The sequence below is a fragment of the Dasypus novemcinctus genome, unplaced genomic scaffold (assembly GCF_030445035.2).
Source record: "Dasypus novemcinctus isolate mDasNov1 unplaced genomic scaffold, mDasNov1.1.hap2 scaffold_157, whole genome shotgun sequence".
Lineage (NCBI taxonomy): Eukaryota > Metazoa > Chordata > Mammalia > Cingulata > Dasypodidae > Dasypus > Dasypus novemcinctus.
The window spans coordinates 168,846-184,237 of NW_026688157.1; the positions used below are offsets into that span (position 1 = coordinate 168,846).

General features: G+C 43.3%; 1 protein-coding gene and 1 non-coding gene across 9 annotated transcripts in view; one reads left to right on the forward strand and one right to left on the reverse strand.

Annotated features, from left to right (window-relative positions):
• The first annotated feature begins 774 nt into the window (after positions 1–774).
• The window catches only part of RFT1 (RFT1 glycolipid translocator homolog), a 39,466-nt gene continuing 24,848 nt past the window's right edge, over positions 775–15,392 (forward strand). For 3 of the 8 annotated variants that reach the window (XR_011648198.1, XM_071213608.1, XM_071213609.1), the window contains exons 1-5: positions 775–887; positions 4,407–4,492; positions 6,463–6,579; positions 10,498–10,687; positions 11,686–11,811. Coding sequence is in view for 7 of the 8 variants with exons in the window: in XM_071213608.1 (XP_071069709.1) it covers positions 825–887; positions 4,407–4,492; positions 6,463–6,579; positions 10,498–10,687; positions 11,686–11,811 (582 nt within the window). In the remaining variant the exon portion in view is untranslated. Of the gene's footprint in view, positions 888–4,406; positions 4,493–6,462; positions 6,595–10,497; positions 10,688–11,685; positions 11,812–15,392 lie in introns of all 8 variants that reach the window. The other 5 variants (XM_004464444.4, XM_004464445.4, XM_012527532.4 and 2 more) reach the window with 3 other exon arrangements.
• Positions 9,634–9,740, reverse strand: LOC111765591 (U6 spliceosomal RNA). Its single transcript, XR_002797889.1, has one exon. It is a non-coding gene; the product is annotated as a U6 spliceosomal RNA (small nuclear RNA).

A 15,392-nucleotide genomic window follows, 5' to 3' on the forward strand; every position in this document is an offset into this window, starting at 1 on the left:
GGAAAGGGTAGTGATGGTGTGAAGGTAGCCAAGAAGGTAGCTTCGCCCAGATCATGGAAGGCTAGGAGACTGAAAAAAGACCCGAGGTTCCTACAGCTGACATCGTAAATAAGAGCACCACAAAACAGTAGCTATGTATGTCAGATGCTTTTCATTTTACAAAGTGCTCCCGTCCATTCTTTCACTCTACCCTAGTAGCATGAAAGAAAGAGTGGCAAGTTTAGATCAGGAGGCCTGGGTACAAGGTTTGCAGATTTGGACAGGTCACTTCAAATCTGCAAGTCTTACCTCACGCATCTCTGAAACAGGGCCCAATTCTCAGCGCTTTAGTTAGGATTAGAGGAGACCATGCTATATTTACCGTCTAGGCCTCAGTACTTTTTTTGCAAAACGAGAAAAATCCCTGGCCAGCCTAAATCGGAGGGCAGTGGCGTGACTCTGTACGAGAAGGGCTAACGGCAAGAATATTAAGGCAATTCGTCATTCGTTTGACAGATGAGCCCAGGGAAGCTGGTGTGTCTTGGTCGATGGGCTGAGTCTCTTAGCACTGGTCACAATACTTAACTTATTTTGGGACAGGGAGGAACAGGCACAGAAAGCACACAGCCCAGTTTTAAAAATACAAAAGCGGAAACGGACACGGAGGCGCAGGCGCACTGAAGTGCCCGAGCCCGGCCCAGTTAAAGGACCAGAACTTCTCTCGCAACGCCCCCGCTATCTCGAAACCACCAATCAGCGAGCGGGCCGCTCCGTGACGTTATCTTTTCGCGGCGAAGCCCACTGGCTACGGCGTTTCTTGGTGACGCCACTGGGGCGCGGAGGCGATGGGCAGCCAGGAGGTGCTGGGCCAGGCCGCTCGGCTGGCTTCCTCTGGTCTCCTCCTGCAGGTACTCTCTGCCCTGCCAGTCTCCAGTCCGTCTCGCCGCTGCGGCTCGCGGGGAGGCGGCCCCGGGGCTCTTGAGACCTCTCCCTAGGGGCATACCCGGTCCCGACTTGGGGTTGTGGACCGGAACTGGTGGCGGCGATAAGGGAGCTATTGGACCCGAGGGTTGAGAGCCTGCTGTCAGAGAGAGGCCTGGCTGGGAAACTGCAAACAAGCCGCTTTCTATTAATTTTCCCATATGGTAGTAGGAGAGGATTAGATCAGATGGCAGGGGGGCAATAACATGCTCTAAAATCTTATATTTTTAAGGCAAGGGGTTTATTTCCTTCTTGTTCCACCCCTGTCTTTCAGATACCTTCTTCACACTCAGTTCATGGAGACGGTAACTTAGCCGAGAACACGGACCTAGGCTTAGGCAGGCCTGGATTGGAATCCTGGTTCTACCATTTATGTGATGCAACCCAGGACAAGCAACTTCACCTGGAAAATGCTTGGACACTTAGTAAATGTTGGCTGCATTTTCCATCTGGCTGTGTGACCTTGGAGAAGTCACTGCCCCTTCTTGGCCTAAATTTCCTTATCTGTTGTATATGATATATGCCACTTGGACCAAATGGTTTCTGAAGATTCTTTCAATCTTAGGAGCTAGTCATTCTAAGTCAAGGGATTCATGTTATCTGTGGCCCACTCTTGACCCTTACAAATCTTCACACAAGTCTTGAATGTACCCTCTCCCTTATCTTACAGAGGCAGGGTTTCACATGGAGGTTAGAATAAAGAACTAGGCAGACTTGGGCCCGAATTTGGGCCTTGTCACTTGCCAAATTCCTCTGGTGGAAAAGTCACTTGATTTCTGAGCCTCAGTTTCTTGATCTTAAATGAGAGCAAGAAGGCAACCTCAGGGAAGTGGATGAGGCTCAAGCAATTGAGCTCCCACCTACCACATGGGAGGTCCTGGGTTTGATTTCCCATGCCTCCTAAAGTAGATGATGAGCAAGACAGCGAGTTGGTGCGATGGGCTGCAAGCTGATGCAACAAGATGACACAGCAAGGAGAAAAAGAGTAAACAATGAGACACAATGAAGCAGGGAATGGAGGTGGCTCAAGCAATTCAGTGCCTCTCTACCACGTGGGAGGCCCCAGGTTGGGTTCCTGGTGCCTCCTAAAGAGAAGACAAGCAGACTCAGCACACAGTGACAGGACACAGAGAGCAGACAGCGCAAAGAGGGGCGGAGGAATAATAAATAAATAAAGCTTTAAAAAAAGAGAATGCAATCTCTTAGGGTCATTAGGAAGACTACATGAAATCATGCCTGCTAAGTGGATGGCACATTACAAGTACTTAATAAATGTTAACTATTTTTGTTAGGGTAATGCTTTTTTGAATGGTTAGTATAGGGATGAAATGACAATCTGTAAAGCACATAGAAGAGTGACTGGCACGTGATATGTGCTTTATAAATTCTAGCTCTTCTTGGAATGTGTCTTTACATCTAATCCTAAATTTGCCTAGTTGGTTGTCCAACCTTTGATGATGTCTTACTATGAGATTGATTCCTAGAAGGAAAATTTGTAGCAGAAAATGCACTGCTAGGACTCAGATGGCCTGCCCTTAAGATAGGACCATTTGTTTACTTTGTTCTGAACCTTACTTGCTTTCTGTGCTTGCTTTTTTATTATCTTTTTTTAAAAAAGATACGTAGATCACACAAAACCTCTACTTGCTTTTAAGGACCAAATGAACAGATGTGAAAGAGTTTTTTGTTTTGTTTTTAACGGGTAAAGTCCTTAACAAAAGTAAATGAAGAACTGGGTTGTTTTTAAGGATCATGTATAGAGGAGATACTGGATATTATGAGCAGCCTGAGGGCTTCATTAGGTCAAAACTTTATATTTAAACCAGTTAGAAGATTTGGCTGTAGCCTGAGACATTGTTTCTTAGACAATGATAACTTTGACTTTGAGATTAACATAAATGTGTGTATGTGTTGTTTTTAGTAGCCATAATCATTAGGTTTCTTAAGTGTTTTCAGTTTTGCATGCTTTCTCAAATTACAATGCAGGCACTTGAAGTAGCTTTACAATTACATTTTATTCTGCAAGAATTTCAGAGCTTATTCTCCACCTTAACTCTGAGCTGGCCATGGTAAAAGTATTGCCTTTCATTTGCTTGCATTTTTCAAAATGCTTTTATCTCTACAATCTCATTTGATCCTTTGTTATCAGTTCTCTGAGCTAGATAGCCTTATTGGGCAGAAGAAGAAATTGAGGCCTGTAAAAGTTCAAAAGTGATGAGTCTAGCAGCAAAATGCTAAGAGAGACTCTCTGTTGATTGCTTTCTCCATTAATGGCTCTCTGCATTGACTTCAGACCTCTAAAACTGAGTCAAAATTTGGTATGAATATATATAACTGTGTGTCTCTATGAAGAGGCAACAGCGCTTTCATCAGACTCTCAAATGGTCACCTCCCACAAGGTTAAGTTTGTGATATGTTGGTTTTGAGACCTTGCCCCTGGGTGACACTGCACTCTTCCTTTTTGTTCATTTCTTTTCTGTTTTGTTATTTCCATAATGGTCTTTGGCATGCTTGGATTGAATCTTTCAGATTTGTAGTTCTTTGTGGGTAACCTTGAATGTGCTTGACACAAGTGATTTGTCATTTGCACTGAAGTGCACTTGAATTACACCCATGGTGCTTCTGGGACGCAGGGGGAGAGTCACTTAGTGAAGGAGTCTCATGCCCCAGCCAGCATCCCCATTTAGTAACCTCGTTTAATTGCAGCCTTGTTCTCTATGTCTCATGGGAAGAATTCTCTGTTTAGGTGTTTTTTTTTAATTGAGAGGTTTTGAAAGTCTTAGGATATGTTCATTGCAAATGGCAGTAGCTGGACTCTGCTTCCCTTTGTCCCTTCCCCTATTTTATTAAACTTATTATTGAGTCGTCATTAAAAAAGCTACATCAACTCTCTGGAAAGTGGCAAATAATCAATCAATAAATTCAACTTTTTCTAACTGAGAAAACCAAAGTTCAGAGAAATTAAATACCATTATTGGAATCCCTGGATCTTACCAAGCAGAGAAGAAAGGGGAAGTAGACCCCATGATTCTCAGTGAGTCTTCTGTACCCTGCAGGCTCCCACTTTCTAAGTGTGTGCCATTTCTAAACAGGCTGGAGGCTGTCAGCTAGATGGAGAGGCAGTGTGAACCACTGACTCGAATTCTTTTTCTGCTTCTTGGAGCATCTGACTCTGAACCTGAAGATTTCACTGAATTTGTTGGGGGCTCTCTTTTCTCATCAGCAAATTAGGGAGACTTTTTGATTGCCTTCCTGGGTTTTTTGACACTGCATAGGAATGCTGAGAGGCCCTAAGGAATGAAATTTCAGAAGAAATGCAGCCAGACTGAACATTTTAGAGAGTTGCCAAGGAAAACTGATCAGCCACTTTGTTTTCATTTCAGCAGACATTTCCAACATAATTTATTCTTACGTGTGTTTCCTTTTTTTTTTTTTTTTTTTGGTAGGTGTTGTTTCGATTGATCACCTTTGTCTTGAATGCATTTATTCTTCGCTTCCTGTCAAAGGAGATCGTTGGCATAGTGAATGTAAGGTAAGAGGTGCTGTACCCTGGCACTGTCCACAACTCACTGCCCTAGCCAGTTTTTCTGCAAACTCTGTACCGGTCTGTTGCTGTTGGATGCCCCCTGCCCCCAGATGACTCCCTCGTCTACCTGCTTGTTGTCTACTTGCTGTGTCCATTTGTTTTCTCTGCTCATTGTGTCTACTCATCATCTTTAGGAGGCACTGGGAACCAAACCTGGGACATCCCATGTGGGAAGTAGGTGCCCAACTGCTAGAGCCACATCTGCTCTCTGCTCATTGTGTCAGTTTGTTGCATCTGCTTGTCTTCTTTAGGAGGCACTGGGAACCAAACCTGGGACGTCCCATGTGGGAGGCAGGCATGCAACTGTTTGAACCACATCTGCTCCCTGCCGTTGGATTTTAGAAGCACAAACTTTTACCAGAAGCAGAGTGTTTCAGCAACCAGCTAGAGAGGAGTGTGCTGGGGTGGAGCAGTGACCAAGCAATGTTGCTCTTAATGAACCCATGGAGTGTTTTCCATTAGCAGCCTCTAACCGCACATTTCTCTGCCAGCTGTTCCGGTTTGCCTGCTCTTAGAACCCAGGAGAGGAGTGGGAGTAATGTATTACAAACCCTGTCTCAGGTAAAATGCTGTGTTCTTGTCCTGCTGACAGCAGAGGAAGCAGGAGTTATGCCTTCATAATTGCAGGGCTGGAACAGCTACCTTCCTTCCTTCCTTAATGATTTTATAATTGGAATTTGGTAACTGGGATGAGATCCTGAGTCCTTATTAGTGCCTTGGAGGCTCTTGGTAACATGCCTTGCTTTGTCTTCTAGACTCAGCGTGTTTCTCCTACTCTCCCCCTTTCAGGTATACCCACATAGTTTGTGTTCAAAATGACAAAAAGTATATGAAGTGATGTGGGTGCTTAGAATAGCTCAGTTTCTCAGTGTGTCTTCAGGTCCTGAGAAACAAGGCAATATGTTCCAGGCAGCATTTCATGTTTAAAACTTACCAACCATATGTTCTCAGAGCTTAGTTGTGGTTCTCAAACTTTGGTCAGCAGAGGAATCATCAGGGAAGCTTTGCACTAGGTGGGAACAAGAAGGGGCCCAGGAATTGGCATTTTGATAAACTTCTTAGGTGATTTTGAAGCAGGGACCACACTTTGAGAAATACTGTTTAAAAGCAGGAAGGAAGGAAGGTCTAAGTACTTAGGTTTTAAAGCAGTTTGGACCTCTCGCCAGCCAGCTTCCCTGCAATCAGCAGGCTCCTGCTTTGACAGTTCTTGTCTGACCTGCTGCATATAAGGTGTGATTTAGACCCCTCGTTTGAAGTTGGACGGAAGCACTGGGTAGCAGGATGATCCTGGAATAACCACGGAGACCTTGTGCTGAGTCAGCCCCACTCTGACTGTATCCGGACCTCAGTCTGTTAAGGAAGAGAAATCTCAGCTCTTCCTCGCTAAGGTGCAGGAAGGTCTGCCTAGGTGCTGCCTTCCTAGGAGGTCCTCACGTGAGCCTTGCTGGGCTGAGTTGCAGCGACCTCTGGACCGGTGGCCGGCCTCATCGCGTGTGTTGAGATTTTCTTGGCCAGAGCCTCTACCCAGCAGAGCTTCAGTTTCTCTCAGAGGTTGCCACGTCGGTAGTATCGTATCAGTATGACCAGGAGTTCCCCTTGCTGTACAGGTCCGTGGTCTTGTCCTTTTCCCCTCCTTGTGCTCAGAGCCACACCTTGCCTTTAGCTACATACAAAGCCTGCAGTTTCTATCCTGGAGGGTGTCACACGCGGTTGGCACACACTCAGGTGCCCCTGGTTAGGTTCCTGACTTTTCATGAGGATGGGCCTGATGGGAATTCTTGTAGGAGCCTCCCGACCTCCCATCTCCATTAGTGAGTTGTGACCAAACATTTTTTCCTCCTGGCTGCTGGCCAATCCCAGAAGTGCTCTCCATGAGAAAACTCGAGTCCTTGTGGATTTCTGCTTTTCCTTTCCAGGCTAATGCTGCTTTACTCGACCACCACCTTCCTGGCCAGAGAGGCCTTCCGCAGAGCCTGTCTGAGTGGGGCCCCACGGCGAGACTGGAAGCAGACGCTCAACCTCCTGTGGCTCACGTGAGTTGTGCACGCGTAAGTGTTGTAGTTAAATAGCAGCACTTGCCTCAAGCTGAATCGTGTCCGTGTGTGGTTTTCTAGTAGATTTTAGGGGGTTAGATGTGGGACAGGAAGAGGAGAGTGCCTGTGTTGAAGGAGCTTCTTGGCTTGTTTTCTCTCTGCATGGCCAGGAGCAGGGAAGAGGCTCCAGGCTTGGGGTTTCTAGGTCACGTTTCTAGCCTGTTTCTACCCTCTTTGGAGGCTGTTTTCTGCCATTCCTAATCACACTCTGATTAGGCCTGGGCCATCCTTTTTATTTTAGTCTTAATCTTTTCCCCCATGGTATCTTTTGAGCTTTTTAAAATTTAATTTAATTTTTTTTTATTGTTAAAGAAGCTTTAGATTACATAAATGTTACGTCAGAATATGGGTAGGGGAGTAGGTGTGGCTCAAGCTGTTGAGCACCCACCTCCCGCATGGGAAGTCCTGGGTTTGGTTCTTGGTGCCTCCAGAATAAACAACAACAAAATAAGAAACAAGCAAAAAATGATATAAAAAACAACTCAGGGGAGCCAGTATGGCTCAGCAGTTGAGCACCAGCTTCCCCCTTACAAGGCCCCAGTTTCAGACCCCAGCCCCGGTACCTAAAAAAAACAAAAACAAAACACACACACTCATACACATATATAGGGGATTCCCATATACCCCATCCCCATCCTTCCCACACTTTTCCCCATTAGCATCTTTCATTACTGTGATACATTTATTACAATTGATGAACACATATTGAAGTACTGCTACTAACTGTGGTCTATAGTTTACATTATGGTTTACACTTTGCACTGCACAATTCTGTAGGTTTTGACAAAATGTATAATGGCCTGTATCCATCATTGTAGTGTCATCCAGAACAATTCCAGTGTCCCCAAAATGCCTTATGTTAGTTGCACATATTCTTCCCTCCCATTCCTCAGAACTTCTGTCTTTATATCAATGTTACAAATTCTTACATTACAAGAATAATAAGTATACCTTAGTCCGTAGTTGCATTCCCACCTTATGTTTGTTCATTCCTCAATCTTGAAGATTTGGGGATGGTGATAACCACTCTGCTTCCTATTGAGAGGTGGCTTAGATCCCATGGTGCAGATGTGTGGAACTGTCTTGCTGGCAATTTTTGGGATGGGCATTGTCCATCACCGTCCTTTTGTTAGTTGTCCTGGGTGAGTCTGATGAACTGGAGAGTAGGTGTTGGCTACAACTCTGCTTTGATTCAGGACTCAATCATCATTTGAACAGTCAGAAAATTTAAGTCTCTGGGACATTTATTTAATGGGTATAGTGCTAATTATAGGTTCAAATAAAAGGGACATAAAAACCATGTGTAGGAAAATTATAAATGAGTCTTTATACAACTCCGATACACTGGGGGGGATAGGTTATCATATTTTCCAAGGTAAGGCCCACTGACAGGGTTCTGAATTCCTGGGGTTGTCTGCTCTGCCTAAAGTATCCAGATGTTCTTAGAGCCCCAGGAGCTCCCTTGCTTGAGGCACTGTTTACTGCAGCAGTCAGTGAGATCCTGTTAAGATGAACATAAGCATAACCTCTGGAATGACCTCCTTCCTCACTTTGGAATTTCTCAGCCATAAAAACTCATTTGTATTTAATATTTCCCCCATTTAGTCAAGGTATTTTTTCAAAAGCATCTCTAGTTGTCACTTGGTAATAATCCCTCTGTGCCGGGGACGCTCATCCCTGGAAGTCATGTCCCATGCTGGCGGGAGGAGGGGGAAGGTAGTGGGTTTATATGCTAAGTTTGGCTTAAAGAGAGGCCACATTTGAGTAACAAGGAGGCTTTCAGGGGGTAACTCTTAGGCAATATATATTACTAGGCTAAGTTTGAATCTCACAAGAATAAAGTGCATAAGTACAAGCATCAGTATCAAGGGCTTGGCATGTTGGTCTGTCCTGCTTCGCTAGGCACTGCCATGTATTCTAGAGATTCCCACCACTCTGTGAGAATGTAGCGGGACTCCCCAGGATAGGAATTCAGTATTCCCTCTGTTGTTCTGTGCCTCTCCACCCACTGAAACAACACTCCATGACCACTTGAACACAGTCATATTCCATAGAGGCATGCCCCATATACCCCCTTTCCCACATATCCCCCCACCACCAATACCCTGTACCAGTGATCCTCCCCTGCCACAGTTGGGACTCTTCTGCAATCCAAAACCTCCCCCAAAACAAAGCCTAGATAAATAGAAATAATAAAAAAAGTAAAATAAAAATAAATAAAAAATAAAATTTTTACATTGTGTCTTTCATCCCTGTAAGATATGTTATCTTTTATGTACAGTGACAATTTCTTGTGTATGTTCCCCCAATGTCTTATTTTTCTTTTTCACTTTATTTTCAAAGAAGCTGTAGGTTACAGAAAAATCACATAGAAAATATAAGGGATTTTGATATACCCCACCCCTCCCCCTTCACATTTTCCTCTATTAATAATATCTTACATGAGTATGGTACATTTGTTATATTTGGTGGACAAATATTGAAGCATTGCCACTTACCATCATTAATAGTTTACATTATGGTTCACATTCTTTACACTTTTATGGATTATAACAAAATACAATATAGTATCTGTCATCATAAGATCATGCAAAACAATTCCAGTGTCCTAAAAATGCCTCATTCTCCATTCATTTTTCCCTCTTCCTCCCCTCAGAACCCATGGTATCCACTTACTTGCAGTTTCTGAAGAATAATGTTCATAATTACATGCATTAATATTGAGGACTTGACATATTGGCCCCTCTTCTTTTATTTGGCGCTGCTTATGTTCTCGAGAGACTATTGCCCCTCTATTTGAGAACATAGCAGGACTCCCCAGGATGGGAGTTTAATATTTTCTTGTTTATCATGTGGATCTCTATCCACTGCGATAACACCCATGACAGGATGAACACTTATAAATTCCATAGAGCATACCCAGGTACTCCCTTTCCCATATATCCTCCCTGATATCCTATACCAATAACCCTTCCCTGCCATATTTGCTAAAAGAAAAATACAGAACACTTCACAAATTTTCATGTCATCCTTGTGCAGGAGCCGTGCTAATCTTCTCTATATCTTTCCGGTTTTAGTATACATCCTGCCAGAGTGAGAACTCTTTTGAGCTTTTAACAACCACTTAGTCTTAGTATTTTCTGAAAGCCTTTTAGGAACTTGAGTTTTGCTATGTTCATTTTCTTTTCTGAGCCTTTCAGAATTTTCTTGGAGACCAAATACATCATATGAAAAATGTCATGGCTTTTCTGCAGTTAGATTTCTGTAAAGATACCTGGTGGTTGAGGTGGTTTCCCAGTGTTGCCCTTGCGTAACTCATTGCCTCATGGAAATGATTGTCATGAGAGCTGGTGGGTGTTCATTTTTTGTTAGAAGAATTACTAACTACCCAGTCAAATTAAGTGCCTTATGGTACACATGTGAAAGGATACTGTGCATTGGACTTTTGGTCATTTGGGGTGCACAAACCAGCTGTATACTGTCAGTCATTCCAAGCACAGGCACGAGGTACTTTTTGGGGGGAGCATTTTGCTTCTTGAGTCAGTAGCACAGTGGATAGGCATTAGGCTTTTGGATTAGACAGATTGGGGTTGGGTACTGTTCATGACCTTGGCCAAATAACCCAGTTCTTGTCAACCTCAGTTTCCTCATCTTTCAAATGAGTAATGTCAGAAGATCATTGCAAGAGGTCAGTAAGATAATGGTAGTGAATCCCAGAGTGTGGCATGTGGTAGGGGACCTAAGAGGTAACTATTTTTATTAGGACTATATTTCTTTTCTTTTGAGTGTTACTATATTAATGTGATTTTTATATTTTTAAATTTTGCATATTAAAAAACATCCCTCCCCCCTTTCCAGAGTCCCCCTAGGTGTGTTTTGGTCCATGTTCCTGGGCTGGGTCTGGTTACAGTTGCTCGAAGTGCCCAATCCTAATGTCGTCCCCCATTATGGCACCGGAGTCGTGCTGTTTGGTCTCTCGGCAGTGGTGGAACTTCTAGGAGAGCCCTTCTGGATCTTGGCACAAGCACATATGTTTGTCAAGCTCAAGGTCAGTGTGCTTTCTGCTGTGGATGGGAAATGTGAAGAATAAGGGAAAGAGTGGTTTTTAAAATAGGCTTTTATAGAAGAGAGTGATTTCTTGAGACTTGCATCTAAAAAATATTTGAAGAAAGATAATCAATTAAGTTCATCCACTTAAAATTTGACAGGTGGGCTGGTCTCAAGTTTATCTCTGCTATACTATTAATGAAAAACTTTTTGCTAGCCGTGAAGTTACTAGTTTAAGTAAGAATTTAGATTTTTCAGATTTTGAGAAAAGGTTTTTCAGATTTTTCTAGTGATTCTAATTAATTGCACACTAATATTAACATTTTGCCCAGAGAATATATGTAAGAGATGTGATGTGGGGGCATTTTTGGGATTTTGAGTTGTCCTAAATGATATGGGAGGGTCAGATGCTGGACTTTATATATCCTGCCATAACCCACTGAATGTACTGGGGGAGAGTGCGAACTACAGGGTGAACTATTATCTGTGTAGGGCAGCAGTGCCCTAAAACGTGTTCACCGAGTGTGATGACTGTGCCACAATGATGGGGGAGGTTGTTGGTGTGGGAGGAGTGGGTGGGGGGTGGGAGGTATACAGGAACCTCTTATATTTTTTAATGTAATATATTTTTTTGTGATGTACATATCTTCAAAAAATATAATTTACAAAAATGATGTGGGGGGGATGGGGAGTGGGTTATATATAGGGAACCTCTTATGTTTTTTGTTTTTTTCTTATGTTTTTAAATGTAATGTTCCTTGTGATCTATTAACTTTAATTAAAAAAATACAAGCAATAAAAAAAGTATATGTAACATGTATAAATCTTAAAGCATGGTAATATACTAAAGATCCATGAATTTGTTACACAACCCAAGAAAGAGAACATTACCAATAACTTATGCCGAGCCTATACCCTGCCTTCTCCCAAGGTAACCACTGTTGTAGCTTTTCTGTTTCTCATTCTTTGCTTTTTAATTTGTTAATAATGGTGCTAAAGTGCACCTTTACCATGTCTTTACAGGTTGTTGCTGAGAGCCTGTCAGTCATCCTCAAGAGTGTCCTGACAGCCTTTCTTGTGCTGTGGCTGCCTCACTGGGGACTGTACATTTTCTCTTTGGCCCAGGTAAGCATCATGGCTTTAGCTTTTTGTATAAAGTCTGTGTTTCTTCATCCATTTTTTCCTTTTCATCCCTGCTGCTATGTGGTTTACATTCACAGTATTTACATATGTGGGGAAGGCTGGCCTTGAGATTGGGTCTTGTCTGGCTACCACTTCCATCCCAATCTAAACATTGATGTTCCCGAGGAGCTGATAATGGCCATGCACTTGGTCTCTTGTGTCAGACTTCAAAAACTCCTGGTAGAATAAAGGGAATATAAAATAAATGATAATAATGATAGTAATAAACCCAGAACTCCTGGTAGGTACCCTTAGGTAAGCCCATATCAGACTGATCACATAGGATGTGGAGGTGGGGTAGGAATTAAATTGCCATGTGTATTGTTTTCCTTGGACTTCAGACTATTGTTTGCAGACTAGAAGGAAACTCTGCCAAGCCTATTTTAAACTTATATTGTAATCTCACATAATTCACCAGGCATGAATCATATCAGAGCAGGTGCATTTTCAGTTTTAGCCATTTTGGTTTCATTTCCATCTCATCATTTTCTAAGTCTATTTGGTTAATAAAAATGTAACTTAAGTACAAGTGTCATTTTAAAAAATGAAACCTAAGATAAGATAGTTACCAGAACATCTTATAGAGCAAAGCAGTTTTTTAATTTTACTGATTTTTTATTAAGATTTTCAGTAATGATTTATATGAAATTCTTTCCCGTGTTTGAGGCAAAAACCGCAAATATTTTTGAGAACCACAGAAGAGCTAGATTTAGAATAAGAATGACAACTGCCTCCTGAAAGCAGTTTGCCAACAGTTGCATGTTTTAGAGAAGTTATTTGCAGTTATTTTTGCCGTGTTTTATTGGAGCTGGAACCACCCTGCTCAGCATTGGTCATCATTTTTGATGTACTCTCCCTAGTAGTTTGGGAGGGCCATGGAAATGCTGGTTATTGGTTGACTCCTCTTGGGAAAGGCACTTGCATGATAACCTTCTGATCGTCTTAACTCCCAGCCAGGGTACGGGTGATTCAGCAGGTCAGCAGGGCCAATTCTGAACTTGTTTGCTCCCTTATCAAAGACTTCTGAAAGTTCTCCTCTGGTAAATTCTGACTCAGTGTCAGTGGGTGACGTCTAAGAACCAGCATCCCTCACAGCAGCAAGTGAGCTCCATCCAGGGCACTGGGATTCCCCTTTGTTCTGCCAGCCCAGCCCATCTCCAGGCTTCTCCTTAAACTGGCCCCTTGCCAGTGCTTAGACCATGGCATCATACGTCAGATAAAAGGATCAATGCAGGATATATAAAGAACATTTCAACAACACATGAACAGCCCAAGTTAAAAATGGGCAAAGGAGAGAAGCAGATGTGGCTCAAGCAATTGGGCTCCCGTCTACCAAAAAGGAGGTCCAGCGTTCGATTCCCAAGGCCTCCCGGTGAAGGCAAGCTGGCCCATGCATAGTGCTGGGCCACGAAGAGTGCTGGTCCACGCAGGAGTGCTGGCTCACAAGAGATGATGTAACAAAAAGAGACACAGGAGAGACAATAACAGACATAGTAGACCGGGGAGCTGAGGTGGTGCAAGCCTCTCTCTCACTCCAGAAGGTCCCAGGATCGATTCCCAGTGCTGCCTAAAAAGAAGACAAAGCAGACACAGAAGAATGCACAGGGAATGGACACAGCAGACAACAGGCGGATAAATACATAAATCTAAAAGAAAAAAAATGGGCAAAGGATTTGAATAGACATTTCTCCAAAGAAGAGATACCAATGAGCTCATGAAAAGATGCTTATCTCATTAGTCATTAGGAAAATGCAAATTAAAACCACCATTAGATATACTTCATACCTACAGGGATGGCTATAATAAAAATAATAGTAAAAAAATGGAAAATAAGAGATATTGGCAAAGATGTGGAGAGATTAGAAACCTCGTATTTTGCTGGTGGGAATGTAAAATGGTGCGGCTGCTGTGGAAAACATAGTTCCTCAAAAAGTCAAACGTCGAATTACCATATGAACCAGCATTTCCACTCCTAGGTATGTACCCAAAGGAATTAAAAACAGGGGCTTGAACATTTTCTTGTATATACCAATGTTCGTATCAGCGTTATGCACAGTAGCCAAAAGGCAGAAACAACTCAAATGTCTATCGACTGATGAATGGATAAACAAAATGTGATATATCCAGGCAGTGAAATATAATTCAGCTCTAAAAAGGAATGAGGTTCTGATGCATACTACAAAATGGTTGAACTTGAACACATTATCTAAGTGAATGAAGCTAGGCACAAAAGAACAAATACTGTATGATTCCACATATATGAAATATCTAGAATAAGCAAATTCATGGAGACAGAAAGCAGATTAGAGGTACCAGGGACTGGGGAGAGTGGGAATGGGGAGCGGCTGCTTAATGGGTAAAGGGTTCCCTTTTGAGGTGATGAAAATGTTCTGGAGCTAGATGGTGGGGATGGCTGCACATTACAAATATACTAAAAGTTACTGAATTGTACACTTAAAAATGGTAAATTTTATTTTATGTGGGGTTTTCTTCAATAAAAATAAAGGAGTCACGTGGTTTTGGCACTCTGCCTTCAGCCTGCACTTGGGCTTCTACTATTTCCCCAAGGCTCTTCCCAGCAGGAAGCTGAAGAGAGGTGGGAAGGGGACTAGGAAAAGGGTTCTTGCCACAGACAGTGTGGGCGTTAGGCAGTGTGGCTCACAGCGGTGCTGCTCGTGCCGGAAGGAGGAGGGTGGTGGATGGTGGGCTCTGTCCTAGCGAGCGGATGGGAGTGGAGAGCAGAGGAGCCTGCACCCGCTGAGCTGGGACTCCTGGCTGTGTGTCTTTACTGTTGGAGCAGCCTTGGTATTTTCAGGCTGAAAGAGGAAGCTGGAGGTTTCATTTCTTCTTGAACTAGTTTCACTGCTATTCTCAGGAGGGGGAGACGGTAGATGGGACTTTGTGAAGGGGTTCTTTTGCTGCTCTTCCCTAACCTGCAAACAAAACCCCGGGCTGCTCCTGCTGGCTGGAAGCCATTCTCTTCTCCTGGACAGATAGAGGAGGAGTGGCCCCGGGAGGCGCTGGGGGCCCTCTCATCACTCGGCACCTTTCCCTCCCCCGGCCAGTAGTAGCCCTCACCCTGCCCATGCACTGGGCAGAGAGGAAGGAGCAGAAGTTCATTTCTGCTTTGTAATCTTAAATGTCACAGCTTTCCGGGGTTTGTGGAAAATCCCTGGTCCTTGGTGACGGCAGGTCCCTGGATAGGAGCACCATCTAGAAGACACCTGCTTATCACAGCTTGCTGTCTAGCCGTTCCTTTGGCCAAATAAGAATCTTCTGTGAATTTTTCTGACGTTGCTCTGGCAGTCTAACTAGTGGATGTCTAGCATAGAAGTTATGTTCTGCCTGCCAGGAAGACGTAGGTCCTCACATTTAGGTTAAGTGTTTGGAACACTTTCCAAGGAGGTGCTGCAGTGGAGGTGGGTCCTAGAGAAAGTACTGTTTTCCAGAGGATGCAGTGTTGCTCAATAGAGGGCAGGGAAGTAAGACAGAATTCTTTTTCTTGATTGGCCTTTGAAATCAAA